Genomic DNA, 15,924 nt, shown 5'->3' with positions numbered 1-15,924 from the left:
GCTTGTAATCTTTTTTTCTGGCCCTTGGAAGACCATGTAGTAAGTCCCTTTAAAACAAATTCTGGCTGCCTGAAAGAGAAGGTAATTGTGAACGATCAACATGGATTTACAAAAGGTAAACCATCCATGGCCAACCTCTTTGCTTTCTGTGATAAAAAAAAGATAAAACAGTCAGATTTGTTGTCACAGGAGTAGCAGTGAACATCATTTATCTTGACACTGGAAAGGTCCCACAATATTCATGCACCAGGTAGAACTCTACATTCTGAAGTGATGGACAACTAAATAGATAAAAGACTTACTACTTAAACAGGGTCCAAAGTTTGTGGTTAATTGATTGTACCTTAGCTTAACATTTTTGACAAGCAGAGTATCTCAGAGATCTATCCTGCCTAAGAGATGGATTTTATAGGTCATGATCTGTTCATCTTTCAGAGCTGAATTACTATCCTCATCATCCATTTCCTTCCCCCATTGTGCTTTCTCAACACTCACCTCTTTAAAGAGATAATCTTTTTCCTTTCATTTAAATATTTTCCTTTACTTTTTACATAATTTCTTCATTTTAAATAGAGGAAGTCTAATTCTAATATAAATTTAAGGCAAGGTGAGCCTATATTTAATCTCAGATTTAAAATTGTAAACTTTGTTCCTGTAATTCCATCTCTGTACCTAAGTGTGCTTTCTACCTTTAGCCATGAAAATATATATTTTAGCATATCCACCTACATGGACCTCTGAGCATACTTAAAATTCACAAGAAGCCATTTTCTTTTAAACCTTGTTTTGTTGAAATATTTTGAAAAAAAATAACAAGGTGTTTATATAGTCTGGAAATCAGTGTTTCTTTACATTTTGATGAATTATTGATTCAGTCCTGGAAGGAGGCTCATAAAGACTTATATTCTTTCCTTGTTACCTCAACTGGAATTATGGGATATCTACATCAAATTTTCTTTTGGACATCCTCTGTTGCCATTTGGCAATTCTGATATGTTTGGTTTGTGGTAAATTAGTTCACAGCCATTATTCACTCCCTGCAATACCTAAATCTTCAGGCATATGTTAAAAGATATATCTATAGTGCCACTTGCCATATTTGATTTATGATGTGCATCTGCATTTTGGGTCTCTTAATAGCTCTCAAAGAACTGATTTAGTAGTAGGGTCCAAAATGGATGCTGTTCCTTGTTTCTGTTTTGATTATGATCTTGATTACAGGACAGAATGGGGACCTGACCTGAATCATCCAAGAAGGCAAGATATTGGGACATCAGACCATATGAATTTCAGGGCTACCACATGCAAAGGATTCTAGTCTGATGTGCAAAATCCAATATATGCAAATACAGTCAGAAATTAATACTGGGGAAGCAGTAGCTTAGAAACCATAAATAAGAGCAAAGGTGTTTGATTATTCTGTCTTTGACAGATATAACCAAATCCTACTGCTTTATTATCATCTTCACCAAGTGTAACTTTTGATTGGAGGAATCCTTTATTAACTGGCTGTTTTATGGAAATTTATCCTAGATATCATCTTCCTTTAGTAGAGGATCCCTGTCATAGATACTTCTGTAAAAGTGGGCACTGAATGTCTGTATTTCTACTCCAGCTAAAGTGTGAGCTTGTGTCCCTTGTTTAGATGTGCTTGTTCATAATCTTGTATTCCTTACTACAGCTGTCCTTGTCCTGGCTCCAGACAAGTAGTTTGTGTTAGACAAAGTGTACATTGTTATGGTAACCATCTCTGTGCTTGTGGGGTCAGTACACGTACAGTTCTTAGATCTATTAGAGGTTTTGAGGTATCCTTTCCCCTTCTAGAATTGCTTGGTCAGGTCATATCTGAAAGTGGAGGCTGATCCTGACATAAAGGCCATCTCACTTGCAACTGCTGGTCATGCATGTTTACTGGGTAGTCATTATTACAAAGAGACAGATTCCTCTTGATTTAGAAAATTCTTCTGCAAAATAGCAAGTCTTTATGGGAGTGGAACAAATTCTTTGTAGTCATCTCTGAGTTTTATTGAATCTATTACAGCTTCTGAGACATTTCTGAAACAATTATAGTTACCCTCCATGAAATTTTTCTTGTCAGTGTGCTTATGTTGTAGTTGAATAGCCAGTGTTTGTATGCTATAATTTCAAACTTTTCCCTAGGATATTCTTCATCATTTCTGTCTTGCAAGAAATGAGACCTCTGTGTTAGACATTACTTTGCAAAGTTTATAGGAATTTGCTTTCAAAGATTCATAGCAGTACTGCATCTTGTGGAACTTCAAACTCTTCAAGTTAGACTAGTTTATGAACTATCCTATTGCAGATACCCAGTGCAATGATAGGTTTCACTTCTTATGAATGCCATTAAGAGTAATAATTGTCAAAACAACTGTTTGATAAAAACATGGCACATTTCCAGGCTGTTTTTTGGTTTTGTTTTTTGTTTTAAATAAAGCTACGGGCATATGATGAAAGTAAGTCAGAGAAACATCTGTTTCCCTGGACATGTGAGTTGGCAGAACTTCAGGAATGAATAGAGGAAGCAAGACCTTAGCTAAATTATAACAAATGTTCATTTGGTAATCTTTTTTGAAAATTGCTGTTTTGGAATGATCTGGGTTTTTTAGTTTGTTTCAAATAAAGGAAAGGCTGGAAAACGTAAGCTCAATTCTTTTGTCTAGCAGCATAAAAGCTATGAGTGCTCTCTCTCTCTCTCTCTCTGTGAGATTATTATTAGGAGCCAATGACTGCAGGATAACAAAGCCAGGTTAGGCTAATGAGACAAGAATTTTTATCCTTCAGTTCTAATAGGTGTACAAATAACCCCCTCAATCCACAGTTAAATGTGTTGCAAGCATTTTATATTTTTTACAGGTTTCTAATACAGTTTGTGTATAGTCTTATCACTATCTCTATTTCCAAAATTCTAAGAAAGTTCTCCCAGGCACTGGCTATTTATCTGAATGACTTCATGGAATGTGGTATTTCACAATCCAATAATTTTAAAATTCTATTATCTGTAAAACAGGGGCTTCTGATTGGTTGAACATATTTTTCACAACTTCCTTGAACCTGTAAGCACTCTGGAATTCTAAAGTAACTTTGCTGAGGACAGAATTCTAGAAAGCTACATAGATGGATTTAAAATAACTTCTTACCTACTCCCAAACAGTATTGACAAATAATTCATATTTATGAATAGTCCTGTCCTGAAACTTGCTCTCAGTCTGGTCTTGCCCATGAATCTGAAATTTTTCAATTTTTAGGTTAAGGAGACCCCACCATTTATTCCTGCAGATACTTAAGCCTTGTCATGCTTATTATGAAGTACCAGCTTATTTTATTAGAGTTTTTCTCCCATATCTTCAGCTGAAAACTCCACAGTTGTCTGAACAGAAAGATCATTTCTCTGTAGAATGATTTGAGGCACAAGTGATTTTGGACTGCTTTTTGGTGGATTTCCTACTGAAATTCTTTTGATTCAGTCTAAAACCAAGTCAAGCCTGTTTCCTAGTAAAGGAACTTTAACTGTGGTTTGTAAATTTGTAGGCATTAGTATAAACCAAGCTTGTCTGGGTGAAGAGAAACCTTAAGTTAGGTTGTGTTTAGTCTCTACCTTATGCAGTAAGGATTACCACACAAAGAGGAGATAAGATTTTTTGCTTGTCATCAGTTCTTGGTTCAGATCAGCGCATCCGGCAAGCACAGTTGTCTTCAATACTGGTAGGAGTTCCAATGGTGCAACTGAAGAAATGGTCACACAAGGTCAATGTTTTACTTTTTTTACTCAAGGCTTTTTTTTTTTTTTGCCTTTTTTTTTTCTTTTTTTTTTTTTTTGCTTTTTTTTTGGTAAATCATGAATTGCTGGAAGTGAGAATAAAAAGCACAGCAAGCCTGTGGTGAATCCTTAGCCCTTTGGAAGTGCTACTTATGTAGAAATGTATAAGTATGACCAGAAGGCCTGATTCCTCACTGTCTCAACTTAAATGTAGCTTCTAGGTCTGTTGAGGGTGATGGATGGGAGGATTTAGAATCATTAATGAGAATGTGGGTATAACTCAATCACCATGATAAGGAGATCTCACTAAAGAACACAGGATTTTTTCTAAAGGAGAGTGAAAATTGGAAAGCTCTCAAATTTTAGATCACCCCTTTGTATAGCAATTTTACATCCATTCTTATGCCTCAATGTGCTTCTGAGTGGGATGGTCACTCAAGTACGGGATGATGGTCAGGGAAAGATACAGATAATAGACTTTTCCCCAGAAAGAGAATGCTCTGTGAAAAACGGTGGATGGGAAACCTGGCTGGACAGATGACAGAAATATCCATCAGGTTATACTGGGTGGGTTTCAACCTGTATTAATATAAATGTTATACAGTATAATGTACTATATTTATATATGTAACAGTACCTGGTGTTCATATTCTTGAAAATATATGCATCTTTTGGAAATATCTGAGGAGGTAAAAGACCAATCTGTCACTGAAATTTTCTTGTGCAAAATCACAGAATAAGGAAAAACAATTACAGAATTGTATCAGAAAGGGTATTTCCATTGAAATAATGTAGCATTAATGTTACTATGTAAATAGTGACTAGAATTTGTCTAGAATGCTGCTGACAGTTTTGGATATGCATTTGCAGAAAAGGCAAAATCAAATTATGATATTAGTAAAATTTATCTACTGTTTTGCCATCCAAGAAATATCAGAGATCTGGTTTACTTAGGAGTTGTAATACATAGACTACCAGAAGATCATCAGAAGGAAGGATTGTGTAAACCTAAGGGCAAGGTTTGTGTAAAATGAGACAGTTAAGACTGCTGAAGAATACATTTGGATTGGAGAGGAAAAGGGTTTTAAGCTGCAGAGAAATTTCCAAAGCTGTGTGGGAGGCAAGTAACTCAATCACATTTTCATATAATGAAAACACATTTCAAGAACTAGATTTAATGAAAATGCCTTTCATAAGCTAAAGGCAGTTTATGAAAGATTTTAAACTATGTGGTTGCCTGTTGCTATGAAGGAGTGAATTTGCTGACCTAGAGATCCTTGTTCTTTTCTCTTAGTGTGGGAAGGGAGATTTTAAATTTTTTTAATGTACTGGAGATCTTTGTTACTACTGAGGGTAAGATTTCTCCTAATTTGGGATTCTTTCTGAGTAATTTTGCTTCTATTTCCCTTGAGAAACAAAAAGAACTTGTAGGCACTTTTTCTCAAGCCAAAAAGTTGGAGGTTTCTTCTTCTTTTAGTAATCTTATGCCATGGATGTGATTGAATTATTCAGGATACAGATAAATTGGTTAGTATTCAAAGGATGACAACATTATCATGCTTGCTCATCAGGTATAAACCAGTTAAGATAGTATACTGAGTAATGCTATGTCTATATGGATCTGAGATTCAGGATTAGCTGGCTCTGCTATAATCCAGTAAAGAGTTTTACCATTTTTTACTTAGTAGGAATGTTGAGAATACATAGTAGCTTTCAGTTAAAACTAAAAACCAATAGCAGGAATTATTTTTTAATAGAGTTTTTAAAATCCAAAAAGTAAGTTTTCTTTATCAAGTAGTGCAAGCACAGAAACATGTACCTTTGCAAAAACCTTTGTAAGACATTGCTTCTGCAACCTTGTAGTTGCTGCCTCTCAGTGATGACATATTTAACTGCTTTAATTTATTATGCTTCTGTGTTCAGCCCTGCATTCTTGCACTTGCAAATCAAAACATCCAGGTCAAGGCTTATTTTGTAGGCACACAAGATTTTTAAATGACTGCTTGGATTTTCACCCTTTCTTTTTTCAAAGTCTTTCTGTCAAGGGATTTTAGGACTAGCATGATTATTAATGGTCTTCTAGATGGAAAAACATTGTTTACTTAGTCTTTGAAGTTCTACCACAGTTCTGCTGTGAACCACAGTATGTCCCTTATTACCACACATTGATACCATATTATTTAATTGATGATACACTTCTAAGAGGCTATGGCCTCGCTTTTGTGATAATCCTAATTTTGTTAATGATCATACAAACAGTTTTTTCATCTTTTTCTTGAACAAGTCACAATCAGTGAGAGATATGTAAGAGTGCATGAAGTAACTGGCAAGACACAGTTGAAATAATACTGACATATCCCAGATTGCACAGGACTGTGTCCAGACAACTTTTGAATTTCTCCAGGACAGGAGACTGACTCCACAACCTTTTTGGGCACCCTGTTGCAGTGCTATGTCACCCACAAAGTAAAGACATTTTTCCTCATATTCAGCTCGAGCTTCCTGTGATCCACTTTGTGCCCACTGCCCCTTGTCTTGTTGCTGGGCACAAGGAAGGATCTGTCCCCATCTTCCTGACATCCACTAATGTTCGTTCCTAATCCACATCTGAAGACAGTCCTACACTTACATCTTAACAATAAAAATATGAACACTTAGCAGTAATAAAATACTGAAACATATCTTCCAGCAGGGTAGATTAAAAAATAAGGCTAAATTTTGAAAACTTCAGGGTAGGCAACTTTGATCTTTCAGCTATAATTGGCAAAAAACTTTTTGCTTTAAAAATAGCAAAGGGTTAGATATAATAAAAAGGGTTATTAAAGACATGAATATCCACTATGAAATCTTGATGCAAGTTTTTTTATCTTTATCTCTAAAACAGAGCCCCAAATATTTATGGTTTCCCTTGCCATGTACACATATTAAATAGTAGCTCAGGGTTAGTGATTTTTCCTTCCTTCACACACAGTAGAACAATGGAAGCAAGAAAAGAGTTCAGATCTTTCCATCTTACAGTTTTAAGGTCTAGTATCATGACTTTGATTTCTAATAATAATGAATTTTACTTCTAACACGAAACACCAAATAAGGGTTGAATTTACTAGAGATTTCACAGCCTTAATATAAGAAACTTTGAAATTCTTTCCCTGATGCTGCAAGATGGAAAATCCCAGACCATGTTCCAGTTCCACAGAAAAAGAAATGGTTTTTCCTGATCCTAAACAGACCTGTCAGATCATTGCATCCTGAAAGAGATTTCCTCTCTGCCAATTAGAAGAGCAGAGTAATTTTTAATGCAATGGCCAACCCTAGATATGGATTAAAGGGACAAGAAAGCAGTTGGTTCCATTATTGCTGCCCAAAAACACAAGGGCATTTTCAACCCAGTGTTGTTTATGCAATTTTGTTATGCACCCTGTGGTATTTAGGAGTCTTTAGGAAAGTCTAAATTAATGTGGCTGCCTGGCATCCTCAATCTCAATCCACTCTTAATCTGTTTTTTCCTTCTGTTTCTGATATTTTGAAAACATGGAAAAGTGAGGTACTTTTCATGGTAGTGTTTGAAGAAATATGTGAGAGATATTGATATTACTTTTCAATTTTAATAGAATTTTAAATCTTCAATAATGACTTTTTAAGACTGAAATTGAAATACCTCTATTTAATGTTTTTAATGGTACGAATAAGAGTTTAAGCAATTTTCTACATTTTTTAAATGACAGTGCAGTATTCATATTGAGACTGCTGTTAAAAATATACTCCAAATATATTCTTCCATAAAGAACTTTTGCCTTCAATAATAAATGGAAAACTTTTTTTTTTCCATTTAATGTGGTTTCTTTGTGCTTTCACAATGCAGAAAATTTAGATAAAATTATTTTTTTATTTCAACTAATCACAAAATTTAATTACAGAAGTTTCATTGATTTTTTCCATTGTAAGTAAATCTGCCGAAATAGTTTATTTGAAGTACATCAAATAAAAAGACTGATTCTGATTTTTCCTATTTCAGATTATTGTGCCATGCAATGAAAGACCATATAGTGCGTGTCGCAAATGAAGCAGAATTTATTTTGAACCGACAAAGAGCTGAAGATGTCCACAAGCACGCTGAGTTTGAGGTAAGCCTGGGAGCTGGCGCAGTGCTGATTCTCTGTTTTCACTCAGTTGACGCCTAGACTGTAACTCCCTGCAATAAAGATTTTATTTTTTTCTTCCAAGGAAGAAATTTACATTGAAAGCATTTCAAAACTGGTTTTTAAAAGCTTTGGTAAATGTCAAGCACAAGGAATGGGTTTAATTTCTCATCTTGTCACTGAAATTCATAAAAGCATTTACAGCTTGAAGAAATGCCTTAATCAGAATGTCTAATCTGATATGGTGGACCCTTTTGTTTACAAAGAACTTTTCTGATTTATTGAAAATAGTAATGCAAAACATCTTATTAATTATTTTTGTTGATTATTTACAACAGTATGTATGAGTTCAGTAAAAAAGTAAAGCAATTATAGACTTAAGGTATGTCATAAAAAAAATAAGAAATAGAAATGTTTTGCTGAACAGATTTAATATTTTAAGGTTATTTTCTTCAAACATTTTGAATTTTGGAGCACTTTAGAACACTTGCTTTTTATATAGTGAAATACAATACTGCATATCTTTTTTGGCAGTTAGGAATCATTATCAACAGTAAGATTGAGTATTGGAAGATGTAACAGAGAAGCTGACTCCCATAACCCTTAAATGTCTATAATTCTTGTTCTGAAAAGGAATCAACACTTGGTTGCTTTTTCATCAATGAGCGGTGCAGTATAAAATTTAAATTATGTTGCTTGAAGGTGATCCAAATTTTAAATCCCCTGTTTTTAAAATGTCTTCAGTTTCATAGGTTTCCAATCATTTATACAGGATTAATTTTGTTCCTATTAAAAAAAAGTAATGCAAAAGTAATGGAGTAAATTTAATACTTTATTTTTTCATTATTTTATCAAATATGGTGTAGGTTTTTATGGTGTTTCATGCATTTCATCACTGATTTTTATAGTTTCTGAACCTGCCTTGTGTTTGCATACATTTGTGTAGATGTAGGTATATATGTGCAGTCCTATATTTTCACATCTTTTACTGCTAAAATGACCTAGCTTTAGGATTGAGATTGACAGACTTAGTATTGATGATAATAAATAGCTATATCAATTTATTAATCAGTCAGAAAATGTCAAGAAGCACCTGGTGGCTAGAAATAAGATGCAGGAATATTAGTTTTGATGAGGTTTTTATCTCCTTGAAACAGCTCTCTTAAATGTGCACTTTGATGTACTAGTTTTTGTGCTCCTTGACCTAGCTGAGATCTGTGAGACACAGAGATATCTGTTGTCATTTTGAATACACATAACCTTTACTTCATTTTGTCAGATCAGAGAGCAGACACTCGTCATGTGGGATTGCAACAACTTTATTACCAAGCTTATACGGGATATTTTGAACATAGATAAAATTGCATTTACAATTAAGTGTATGTCAGAGTGAAGTTTCATATTGCCTCAACAATAAATAACATTTGATATCTATCAGAGCATCATGCAGTAACCTAAGATGACAATGGAAGATTGAGTTATCTGCTCTTTGAAGAATACATTGAGGTATAAGATCTGTCAGAACTCCAGACAGAATGAGAATATTCAATTAACTTCCAGCTTCTGTTAGCAAATAGGATTTAGAATATTAACTAAATTCCCTAAAGGAGTAGCCTGAAGTCTGTCTTATTGCCTGGTAAAGAAACCAACACGTTTCTCATATATGAAAATTCCCATTACATTTGTTGTAGGAAAAGACTGAGGTACACATTTTAGGCGAGTAAGTTTAAGTCTGCAAATCATAAAAGAAAATTGTAAAATGTAGACTGTTTTAATGTGAAATTCACAAGTACTTAAACAAGGTGATGGTTAGAGTCTGAAAGAATGCTTTATTTACTGTCTTTAATAATGGTGGGAATATAACTGAATATTTTATTATTCATACTACTTGAAAGCAGTAGGGACAGAGAGATTTCTGGTAGTTTTCTGCTACATGATTGTATATCTGTCATTTTGTTTTAATAAACTGTATAGGTATACCTTCTGGGGTTTAGTGCATGTTAATCAGTGCTCTCATCTAGAGAAGTGCATGACTATTTTATTTTATTTCTGTCCTTTAAACTTTAATTGGATCATTATGAGTGAAATTATTTGTTCCAAGCTGCACCAAGTTACTGTGTCTCCCGCATAGACCACGGACCAGAATCTAAATTTTATTCTGTGGCTCCAGTTGTAGTCACAGCCAGGAAAATTCCTCCCAGAATGGGTATTTCACAGTTAACTTTCATTTTGTTAACCTTTGTAATTGTTCAGGAAGAAAAATGAAAATTTAATTTTACTGTCCAATGAGCTGGTGAAATATTAACCTCATTACTAAGGCAGATCATTGTACTAATTGGTGCCTCCCTGTACAAGAAGATAAATTGGAAAATGAATTAACCCTTTATGAATTAGTGTAACCATTGTTCTTTCCCAGATAGATTACTTGAAATGATGTCTGTAAACACAATAGAAAGAACACTGTTATAATCATACTGAATGCTAATGTGATCTGTACTAAAAAGGCAGTGTGCAGAAATATTAAGAATAAAATATAAAGTATAAGGTTAACTTAATTTTAATTACTCTTTTGAATACTAGAAAATTGGTTTCTATTGAGCACTATTACAGCATTGAGTGTTGGCTAAATGTTCTGAAATGGTGCACAGAAACTGAAGGGCAAAAAATGTGCCATAAAGGGTATTTTTTAAATTAGCTATTCTGAGAGTATTCTAGCCTTCGTAATTTATACTAAGAAAACTATACTTTTAGTGGATTTATTTTGATTACTCTGGCTGCTTTCCCTTTCTTTAGACATTTCGAAAGAATTTTTATGAGGAGAAGAAATTGAGTTTGAACTTAGCATGATTTTGAGTAAAGAAATGGAAAAAAGATTATCCTTATATGTAAAGAAGCGATTTATCAAACCAAAAATACACTCTAGAATTCTAGCAATTTAGAAATAAATTCATGTGAAGGTCAAGAACCACAGCATTTATTTTAGAGGTAGTTTTCTCTCAAAGGACACATGACGGAATTATTAGATTTTTTCAGTTTAAAAGATTAGTGATATTTTTATCCATTAGGGTTTTTAGAATTGGTAGTATGTTATCAAAATTTTGCATGTTGTGGTATGAGAGAGAAAATATACTTTTTTTTTTGTTTAGCATCTGTAGCAATAAAATATCAATATGTAAAAAATTGTAGGTGTTAATATAATTTAAAAATCAAAACCAGTACATAATTTTTTCTTTTATATTATCCTCTGTACGTTAGAGGTGTATTTTATACCTGAGAACACATGAAACATTTACAAAAGGATAACTTTTAAGGTGTCTCCATGGCCACATATATACAGACACCCACATGTATTGCTTAATGTTTTTAATTTGAATTCTGTTGTCTTTGCCCTTGGTATTTCAGTTTTTACATGTTCTAACAGAGTGCTTGTTTATGGATAATATATGACAGGACATTTCAATTGAATGGTGTCATGATCAAGAAATATTACTGCAGAAAAATTCAGTGTCATCACCTAGACTCTCCTAAACCAGACACTGTTTGATCGCTTCCCCACCCCTTCCATGGTGGTGTTGAGAAGTGGAGGCACAGGAGGTGAAAATCACAAGTTGAGATAAGAACAATTTACTGGAAACGGCAATGAGATAAGAATAAGAACAGTAACAGCAATGATATTAATAACAATAGATATAAGACAAAGAAATGGTTTACACAGTAAGTAAAACAATACTGGACCTTTTAGCCTGCCACACTTTCTCTCAGGCCAGAGAGAGAATCTCCCTTACTCCTGCCCCTGGCAAGTGACATGAGATGGTATCAAATGACACTAGAGTTTGGACATGCTTACTTCCCCCTCTACTGTAAAAAAAATTAACCCTGTCCTGGATGAAACTAGGACAAATGGCATGTCCTATACTTCTAAAAAACACTTTAATGAGTTATTTTCATAATCAGAGAGGTAAACAAATAATAATTTTAGGGCGATCATAAGTAGCCTGTCTTTAATGAGATGGATGTTCTCTCATTGCCAGTCGCAGTGCGCTCAGTACGCTGCTGACCGGAGAGAGGAGGAGAAGATGTGTGATCACCTCATCAGTGCTGCTAAGCATCGAGACCATGTCACAGCCAACCAGCTGAAACAGAAGATACTCAACATACTAACGAACAAACACGGTGCCTGGGGAGCTGTTTCTCACAGGTAAGCTGCAAACGTAGAAGCTGTGCAGATTTAAATGTTACTTGCCAAGTTTGAGAGAAGCAGGCATGGTATAACTGAAATACGACTTTATTAGGGGTTTAAATTTACTTAAATGTAGCATATGCAAAGCTGAACAAAGTGCAGCTCAATTAAGCAGGTATTCCTGTTAAAAATTTCATTTAAAAATATCTAAAATATATAATTTCTTCTATATATATTCTTATATATATATATATATATACTGATACAGTATTTGAGGTTTATTTAGAGCTGTGTTGAGTACACAGTTTTAAAAGTTCATTCCATTCAAGATAGCAGTGAAATTAAATGTTTTCTTACATCATGCCAAAGAGAAGAGCCTTGCTTCTCAGAATCACAAAAATAGCCAGTGGCTAAAGTGCTGACCCACATGTGAAAGATTTGAGCTGAAATTGCTCTTTTCCTCCATTCATAGCAAGGTCTTGAACCTGGGTCTGTCATGTGAGTGCCCTGTCTGTGAAAGTCGAGTCTGCCAATTCTCTCTCTTGTTTGTGCACTCTAGCCACAAATACTTGATTATTTATTCAGAGTGAAACGATTCAAAAGAAATCAAGGAAGTCCTGCTCCCAGATAAATAGAATTTAATAGAAAATCAAGCTGTAAAATTTGGTTATCTGTTTTTAATCATGGAGTGAAGAACAGAAAGATCCATTTTAGCTCTGATAAACCTTTTCAGGAAAAACATAGTTGAGATGGATAACACAAAAACTATTTTCTAGATAAATATTCTTTGACAAAACATATTTGCATTTATGTTGACTACATAGTTAGGGTTTAAGCCTATTAGAAAAGTTTCCAAGTAATAAATTTGATGTGTCAGCAATAAGGTTTAATAAATAGCACATATACTGTTCATTCTTTTTGTAATTCTATCCAGTTGGTTCTTGCAGTTATACCATGTTCAAAACAAAAATGAATTTTTTCATGTTCAGTATCCCTGTTTCTTCTAAAGAAATTACTCTCTCCCAGATGATGATAGAAATGTATTTATTTTTTTAAGATGGTAGAAATTGTGGAAATTCAGTCTTACAGAAACTCTGATGTCTAACACCAGAGACATTCTGAGGGAAATTACAAAAATGGCAAGTAGAAAATTGTCATATGGTTAATTCAAGACAAGGCTTAGTCCATAAGGGATGCTCATGTTATCTCTAGTTGAGGCTTAAAGCTTTGTGTCTGGAGACTTGAACATGCTGAAAATAAATGCAATTTTCACTCCTTTTAAGGTCTTTGAATAATTAATAGCAATTTTTTAATAATGTTGTTGCTCAACTTTGTGAATGGCTGCAGACACTTTGCTGACTTAAATAAGATCCTGGTGACTACCTTTTCTAGGAGACTCTGTCTTCTTAGGGCCAAAAAGCTTTTATCTCCTGGACTATTTATAGCTTTTTAAATGGCAACAGTCCATTGCTGCAGCTTTTTCTTCCCTTGAGTCCATGATAGTTTCTAATGGGCCATAAAGTAGCTTGACACCTCTGACAAACCCATGAAATTTCTCACATTAAACCAAAGAAATTTTTATTTTATCCCTGTAATACAACTTGTCCAGTGTTGTCTACTTCTCAGTTACTGGCAGAGCTGCTTTCCATTTTCGATGCTTGCAGTGCTAGTTGTGGTGTTTGGCTTGGTTGTGTTTTAGCCACAGGCAGCGGCTCAACCTGGAGAAAGGGCACATGGTGACAGTACAAGGTCTCCAAGTGGGGTTCCCCATTTGTGGGATCCAGTTGGGAAATGGCCTTGCACTGCAAGTTTGGCCATGTGTGCCATGGTAGCTTTGTGATTCAGCACACAAGGGCACTTTCAGTTGTGGGACTAGTGGGCTGTGCATGGGGAAGACTGGGATGGCAGCAGGGAGTGTGAGATGCCCAGTGGAAGAACCTCTGAGCCTTCTTAGGGACCAATGTCGCCCAGTGGGCAGGTCTGAAAGGCTTTAAGGGCGGAAAATGGAGAGGAGTCTCATAAAACTTCTCAGCCACAGAATGCAAAAAATGCTGTTAATTAGATACTCCAATACTTTTTATATGATGGAGGTCAAGATAGCTTCCAAAACCATATACACCTCATGTCTTGGCTGGCACAAAGCACAACAGGGCTCATCTCTGTTTTTAGTTCCTGACAAGGAGCTAACAGCATTAACAGTCTCTTTATAAACTCATGCTTCTATGTGCCTTGAGAGATACAGCCTGACAGGAATACAGAGTTACTTTAAAAATACACAAAAACCACATTATCACACTAGACCTCTGCACTTCTATTGTGATTTTAAAATTTCCATTGGGAAAAGTGTTCTCAGTTCTGAAGACACAATGCTCATCTCCTGTTCAACTTGAGCCCTGGAAGACCCTTCATTGAAGTAGTGAAGTTAGGGAGATCCTTCTCTGACTCAGGTGGAGCAGGGTGAAAAACAGGCCATCACTTCTTTGCAATGAATACTTGGGTAATAGGAATGCCTTTTGGCATCCAAAATGGATAAGATAGGAAAATATTTGTGCAGACATGAGTGTGATTCTTCAAAGCTTCAGCTCTCTATCTGCACAGAGCAGCTACCAATGCAGCAAAAAGTACAAATATGTACAGAATCATATGATCATTTCAATTGAAAAGAATCTCTAAGATCGTTGGAACCAACCATTAACCTAACACTACCAAATCCACCAATAAATCGTGTCCCTAAATGCTGTATCCACATGTCTTTTAAACAACCCCAGGGATGGTGAATCAACCGCCTCCCATGCAATTTGTTCCAATGCTTCACAACGCTTTTGGTGATTAAATTTTCCCAATATTCAATCAAAACTTCTCCTGGCGTAACTTGAGGCCATTTCCTCTTGTCCTATCTTGCCTGTGTGTTTTTGTTTATCTCTTCTCAAGACAAACAAACAATTTTCAAGTTCTTTAACAGAGATGCTCACATTGCAAATAATAGTGGTTTCATTTCATCAAATATGACCCAACTGCAGAGAAAATTTTTCCTTGTGTTTGCAGTTCAACACAATGAGCTTGTAAGCCTCCCCAGGTTTTGTGTCTTTGCATATTGTCTTTGCAGAAAGCAGCAACCAGCATTTACTATTTAATCTGTAGGTGCCACAAAGCTTACTCTCTGTTCATTAAGAAACAAAGAGACTATTAAGAACCACAGAAGGTTAGTAATGAGAGGAAAAGCAAGAGGTCTTATGTTTTGAGGTATTCTACATTTTATAGTATTTGTAAATTATGAATTTTAAATATATTATCTTAAAATCTTCCCAAAATGTCTGAAGAAACAAGAATGAAGTTGAATGGTATGAGCCAACAAAATACCATATGAGACTTTGAATTCTAAGTTATAGTTATATATAGATAGCTTAACTAAAAATATCCTAAATTAATAGGTGACTTGCATTTCAGTTAGCTTCCTAATTAGCTATTAATTTATGAAGGTAATATTAATTATAGGCTAGTACTCCACAACTTGAATAAAAGATTTGTATAACAAATTCCTGTCTGTATGTTAATCAATCAGTAGTTTGAATGGTCCAAGAATCTCTTTACTCTTTCATCTTCTTCTGACTAAAAATGGCAAATAAAAGTTTAAGAAAAAACTTTCATTTTTATTGCTTGTCAATGTTAGCCTCTTTTCTCCTTCATAAATGTTTTGCCTTTATATCTTAAAGTGAAACCCAAAGTCCTTTTTCTCAGTTTCTGCCAAGTGTGAGCATCAAATCCTTTATAACAAATGAAAATTTACTCAGTCATCTCATTTTCATCTACATATCTCAGACAAAGCA

General features: G+C 34.7%; 1 protein-coding gene across 7 annotated transcripts in view; it reads left to right on the top strand.

Moving 5' to 3' along the window:
• Positions 1-15,924, top strand: part of NBEA (neurobeachin) — a 459,156-nt gene that overhangs the window by 227,964 nt on the left and 215,268 nt on the right. For all 7 annotated transcript variants that reach the window (XM_077173791.1, XM_077173789.1, XM_077173793.1 and 4 more), the window contains 2 exons: positions 7,794-7,902; positions 11,949-12,115. In XM_077173791.1, coding sequence (XP_077029906.1) covers positions 7,794-7,902; positions 11,949-12,115 — 276 coding nt within the window. The remainder of the gene's footprint in view (positions 1-7,793; positions 7,903-11,948; positions 12,116-15,924) is intronic.

Source organism: Agelaius phoeniceus, chromosome 2 (genome assembly GCF_051311805.1).
Source record: "Agelaius phoeniceus isolate bAgePho1 chromosome 2, bAgePho1.hap1, whole genome shotgun sequence".
Classification (NCBI taxonomy): domain Eukaryota; kingdom Metazoa; phylum Chordata; class Aves; order Passeriformes; family Icteridae; genus Agelaius; species Agelaius phoeniceus.
The sequence above is the reverse complement of the archived record's forward strand: the minus strand, read 5'-3'. Positions and strand labels throughout refer to the sequence as shown.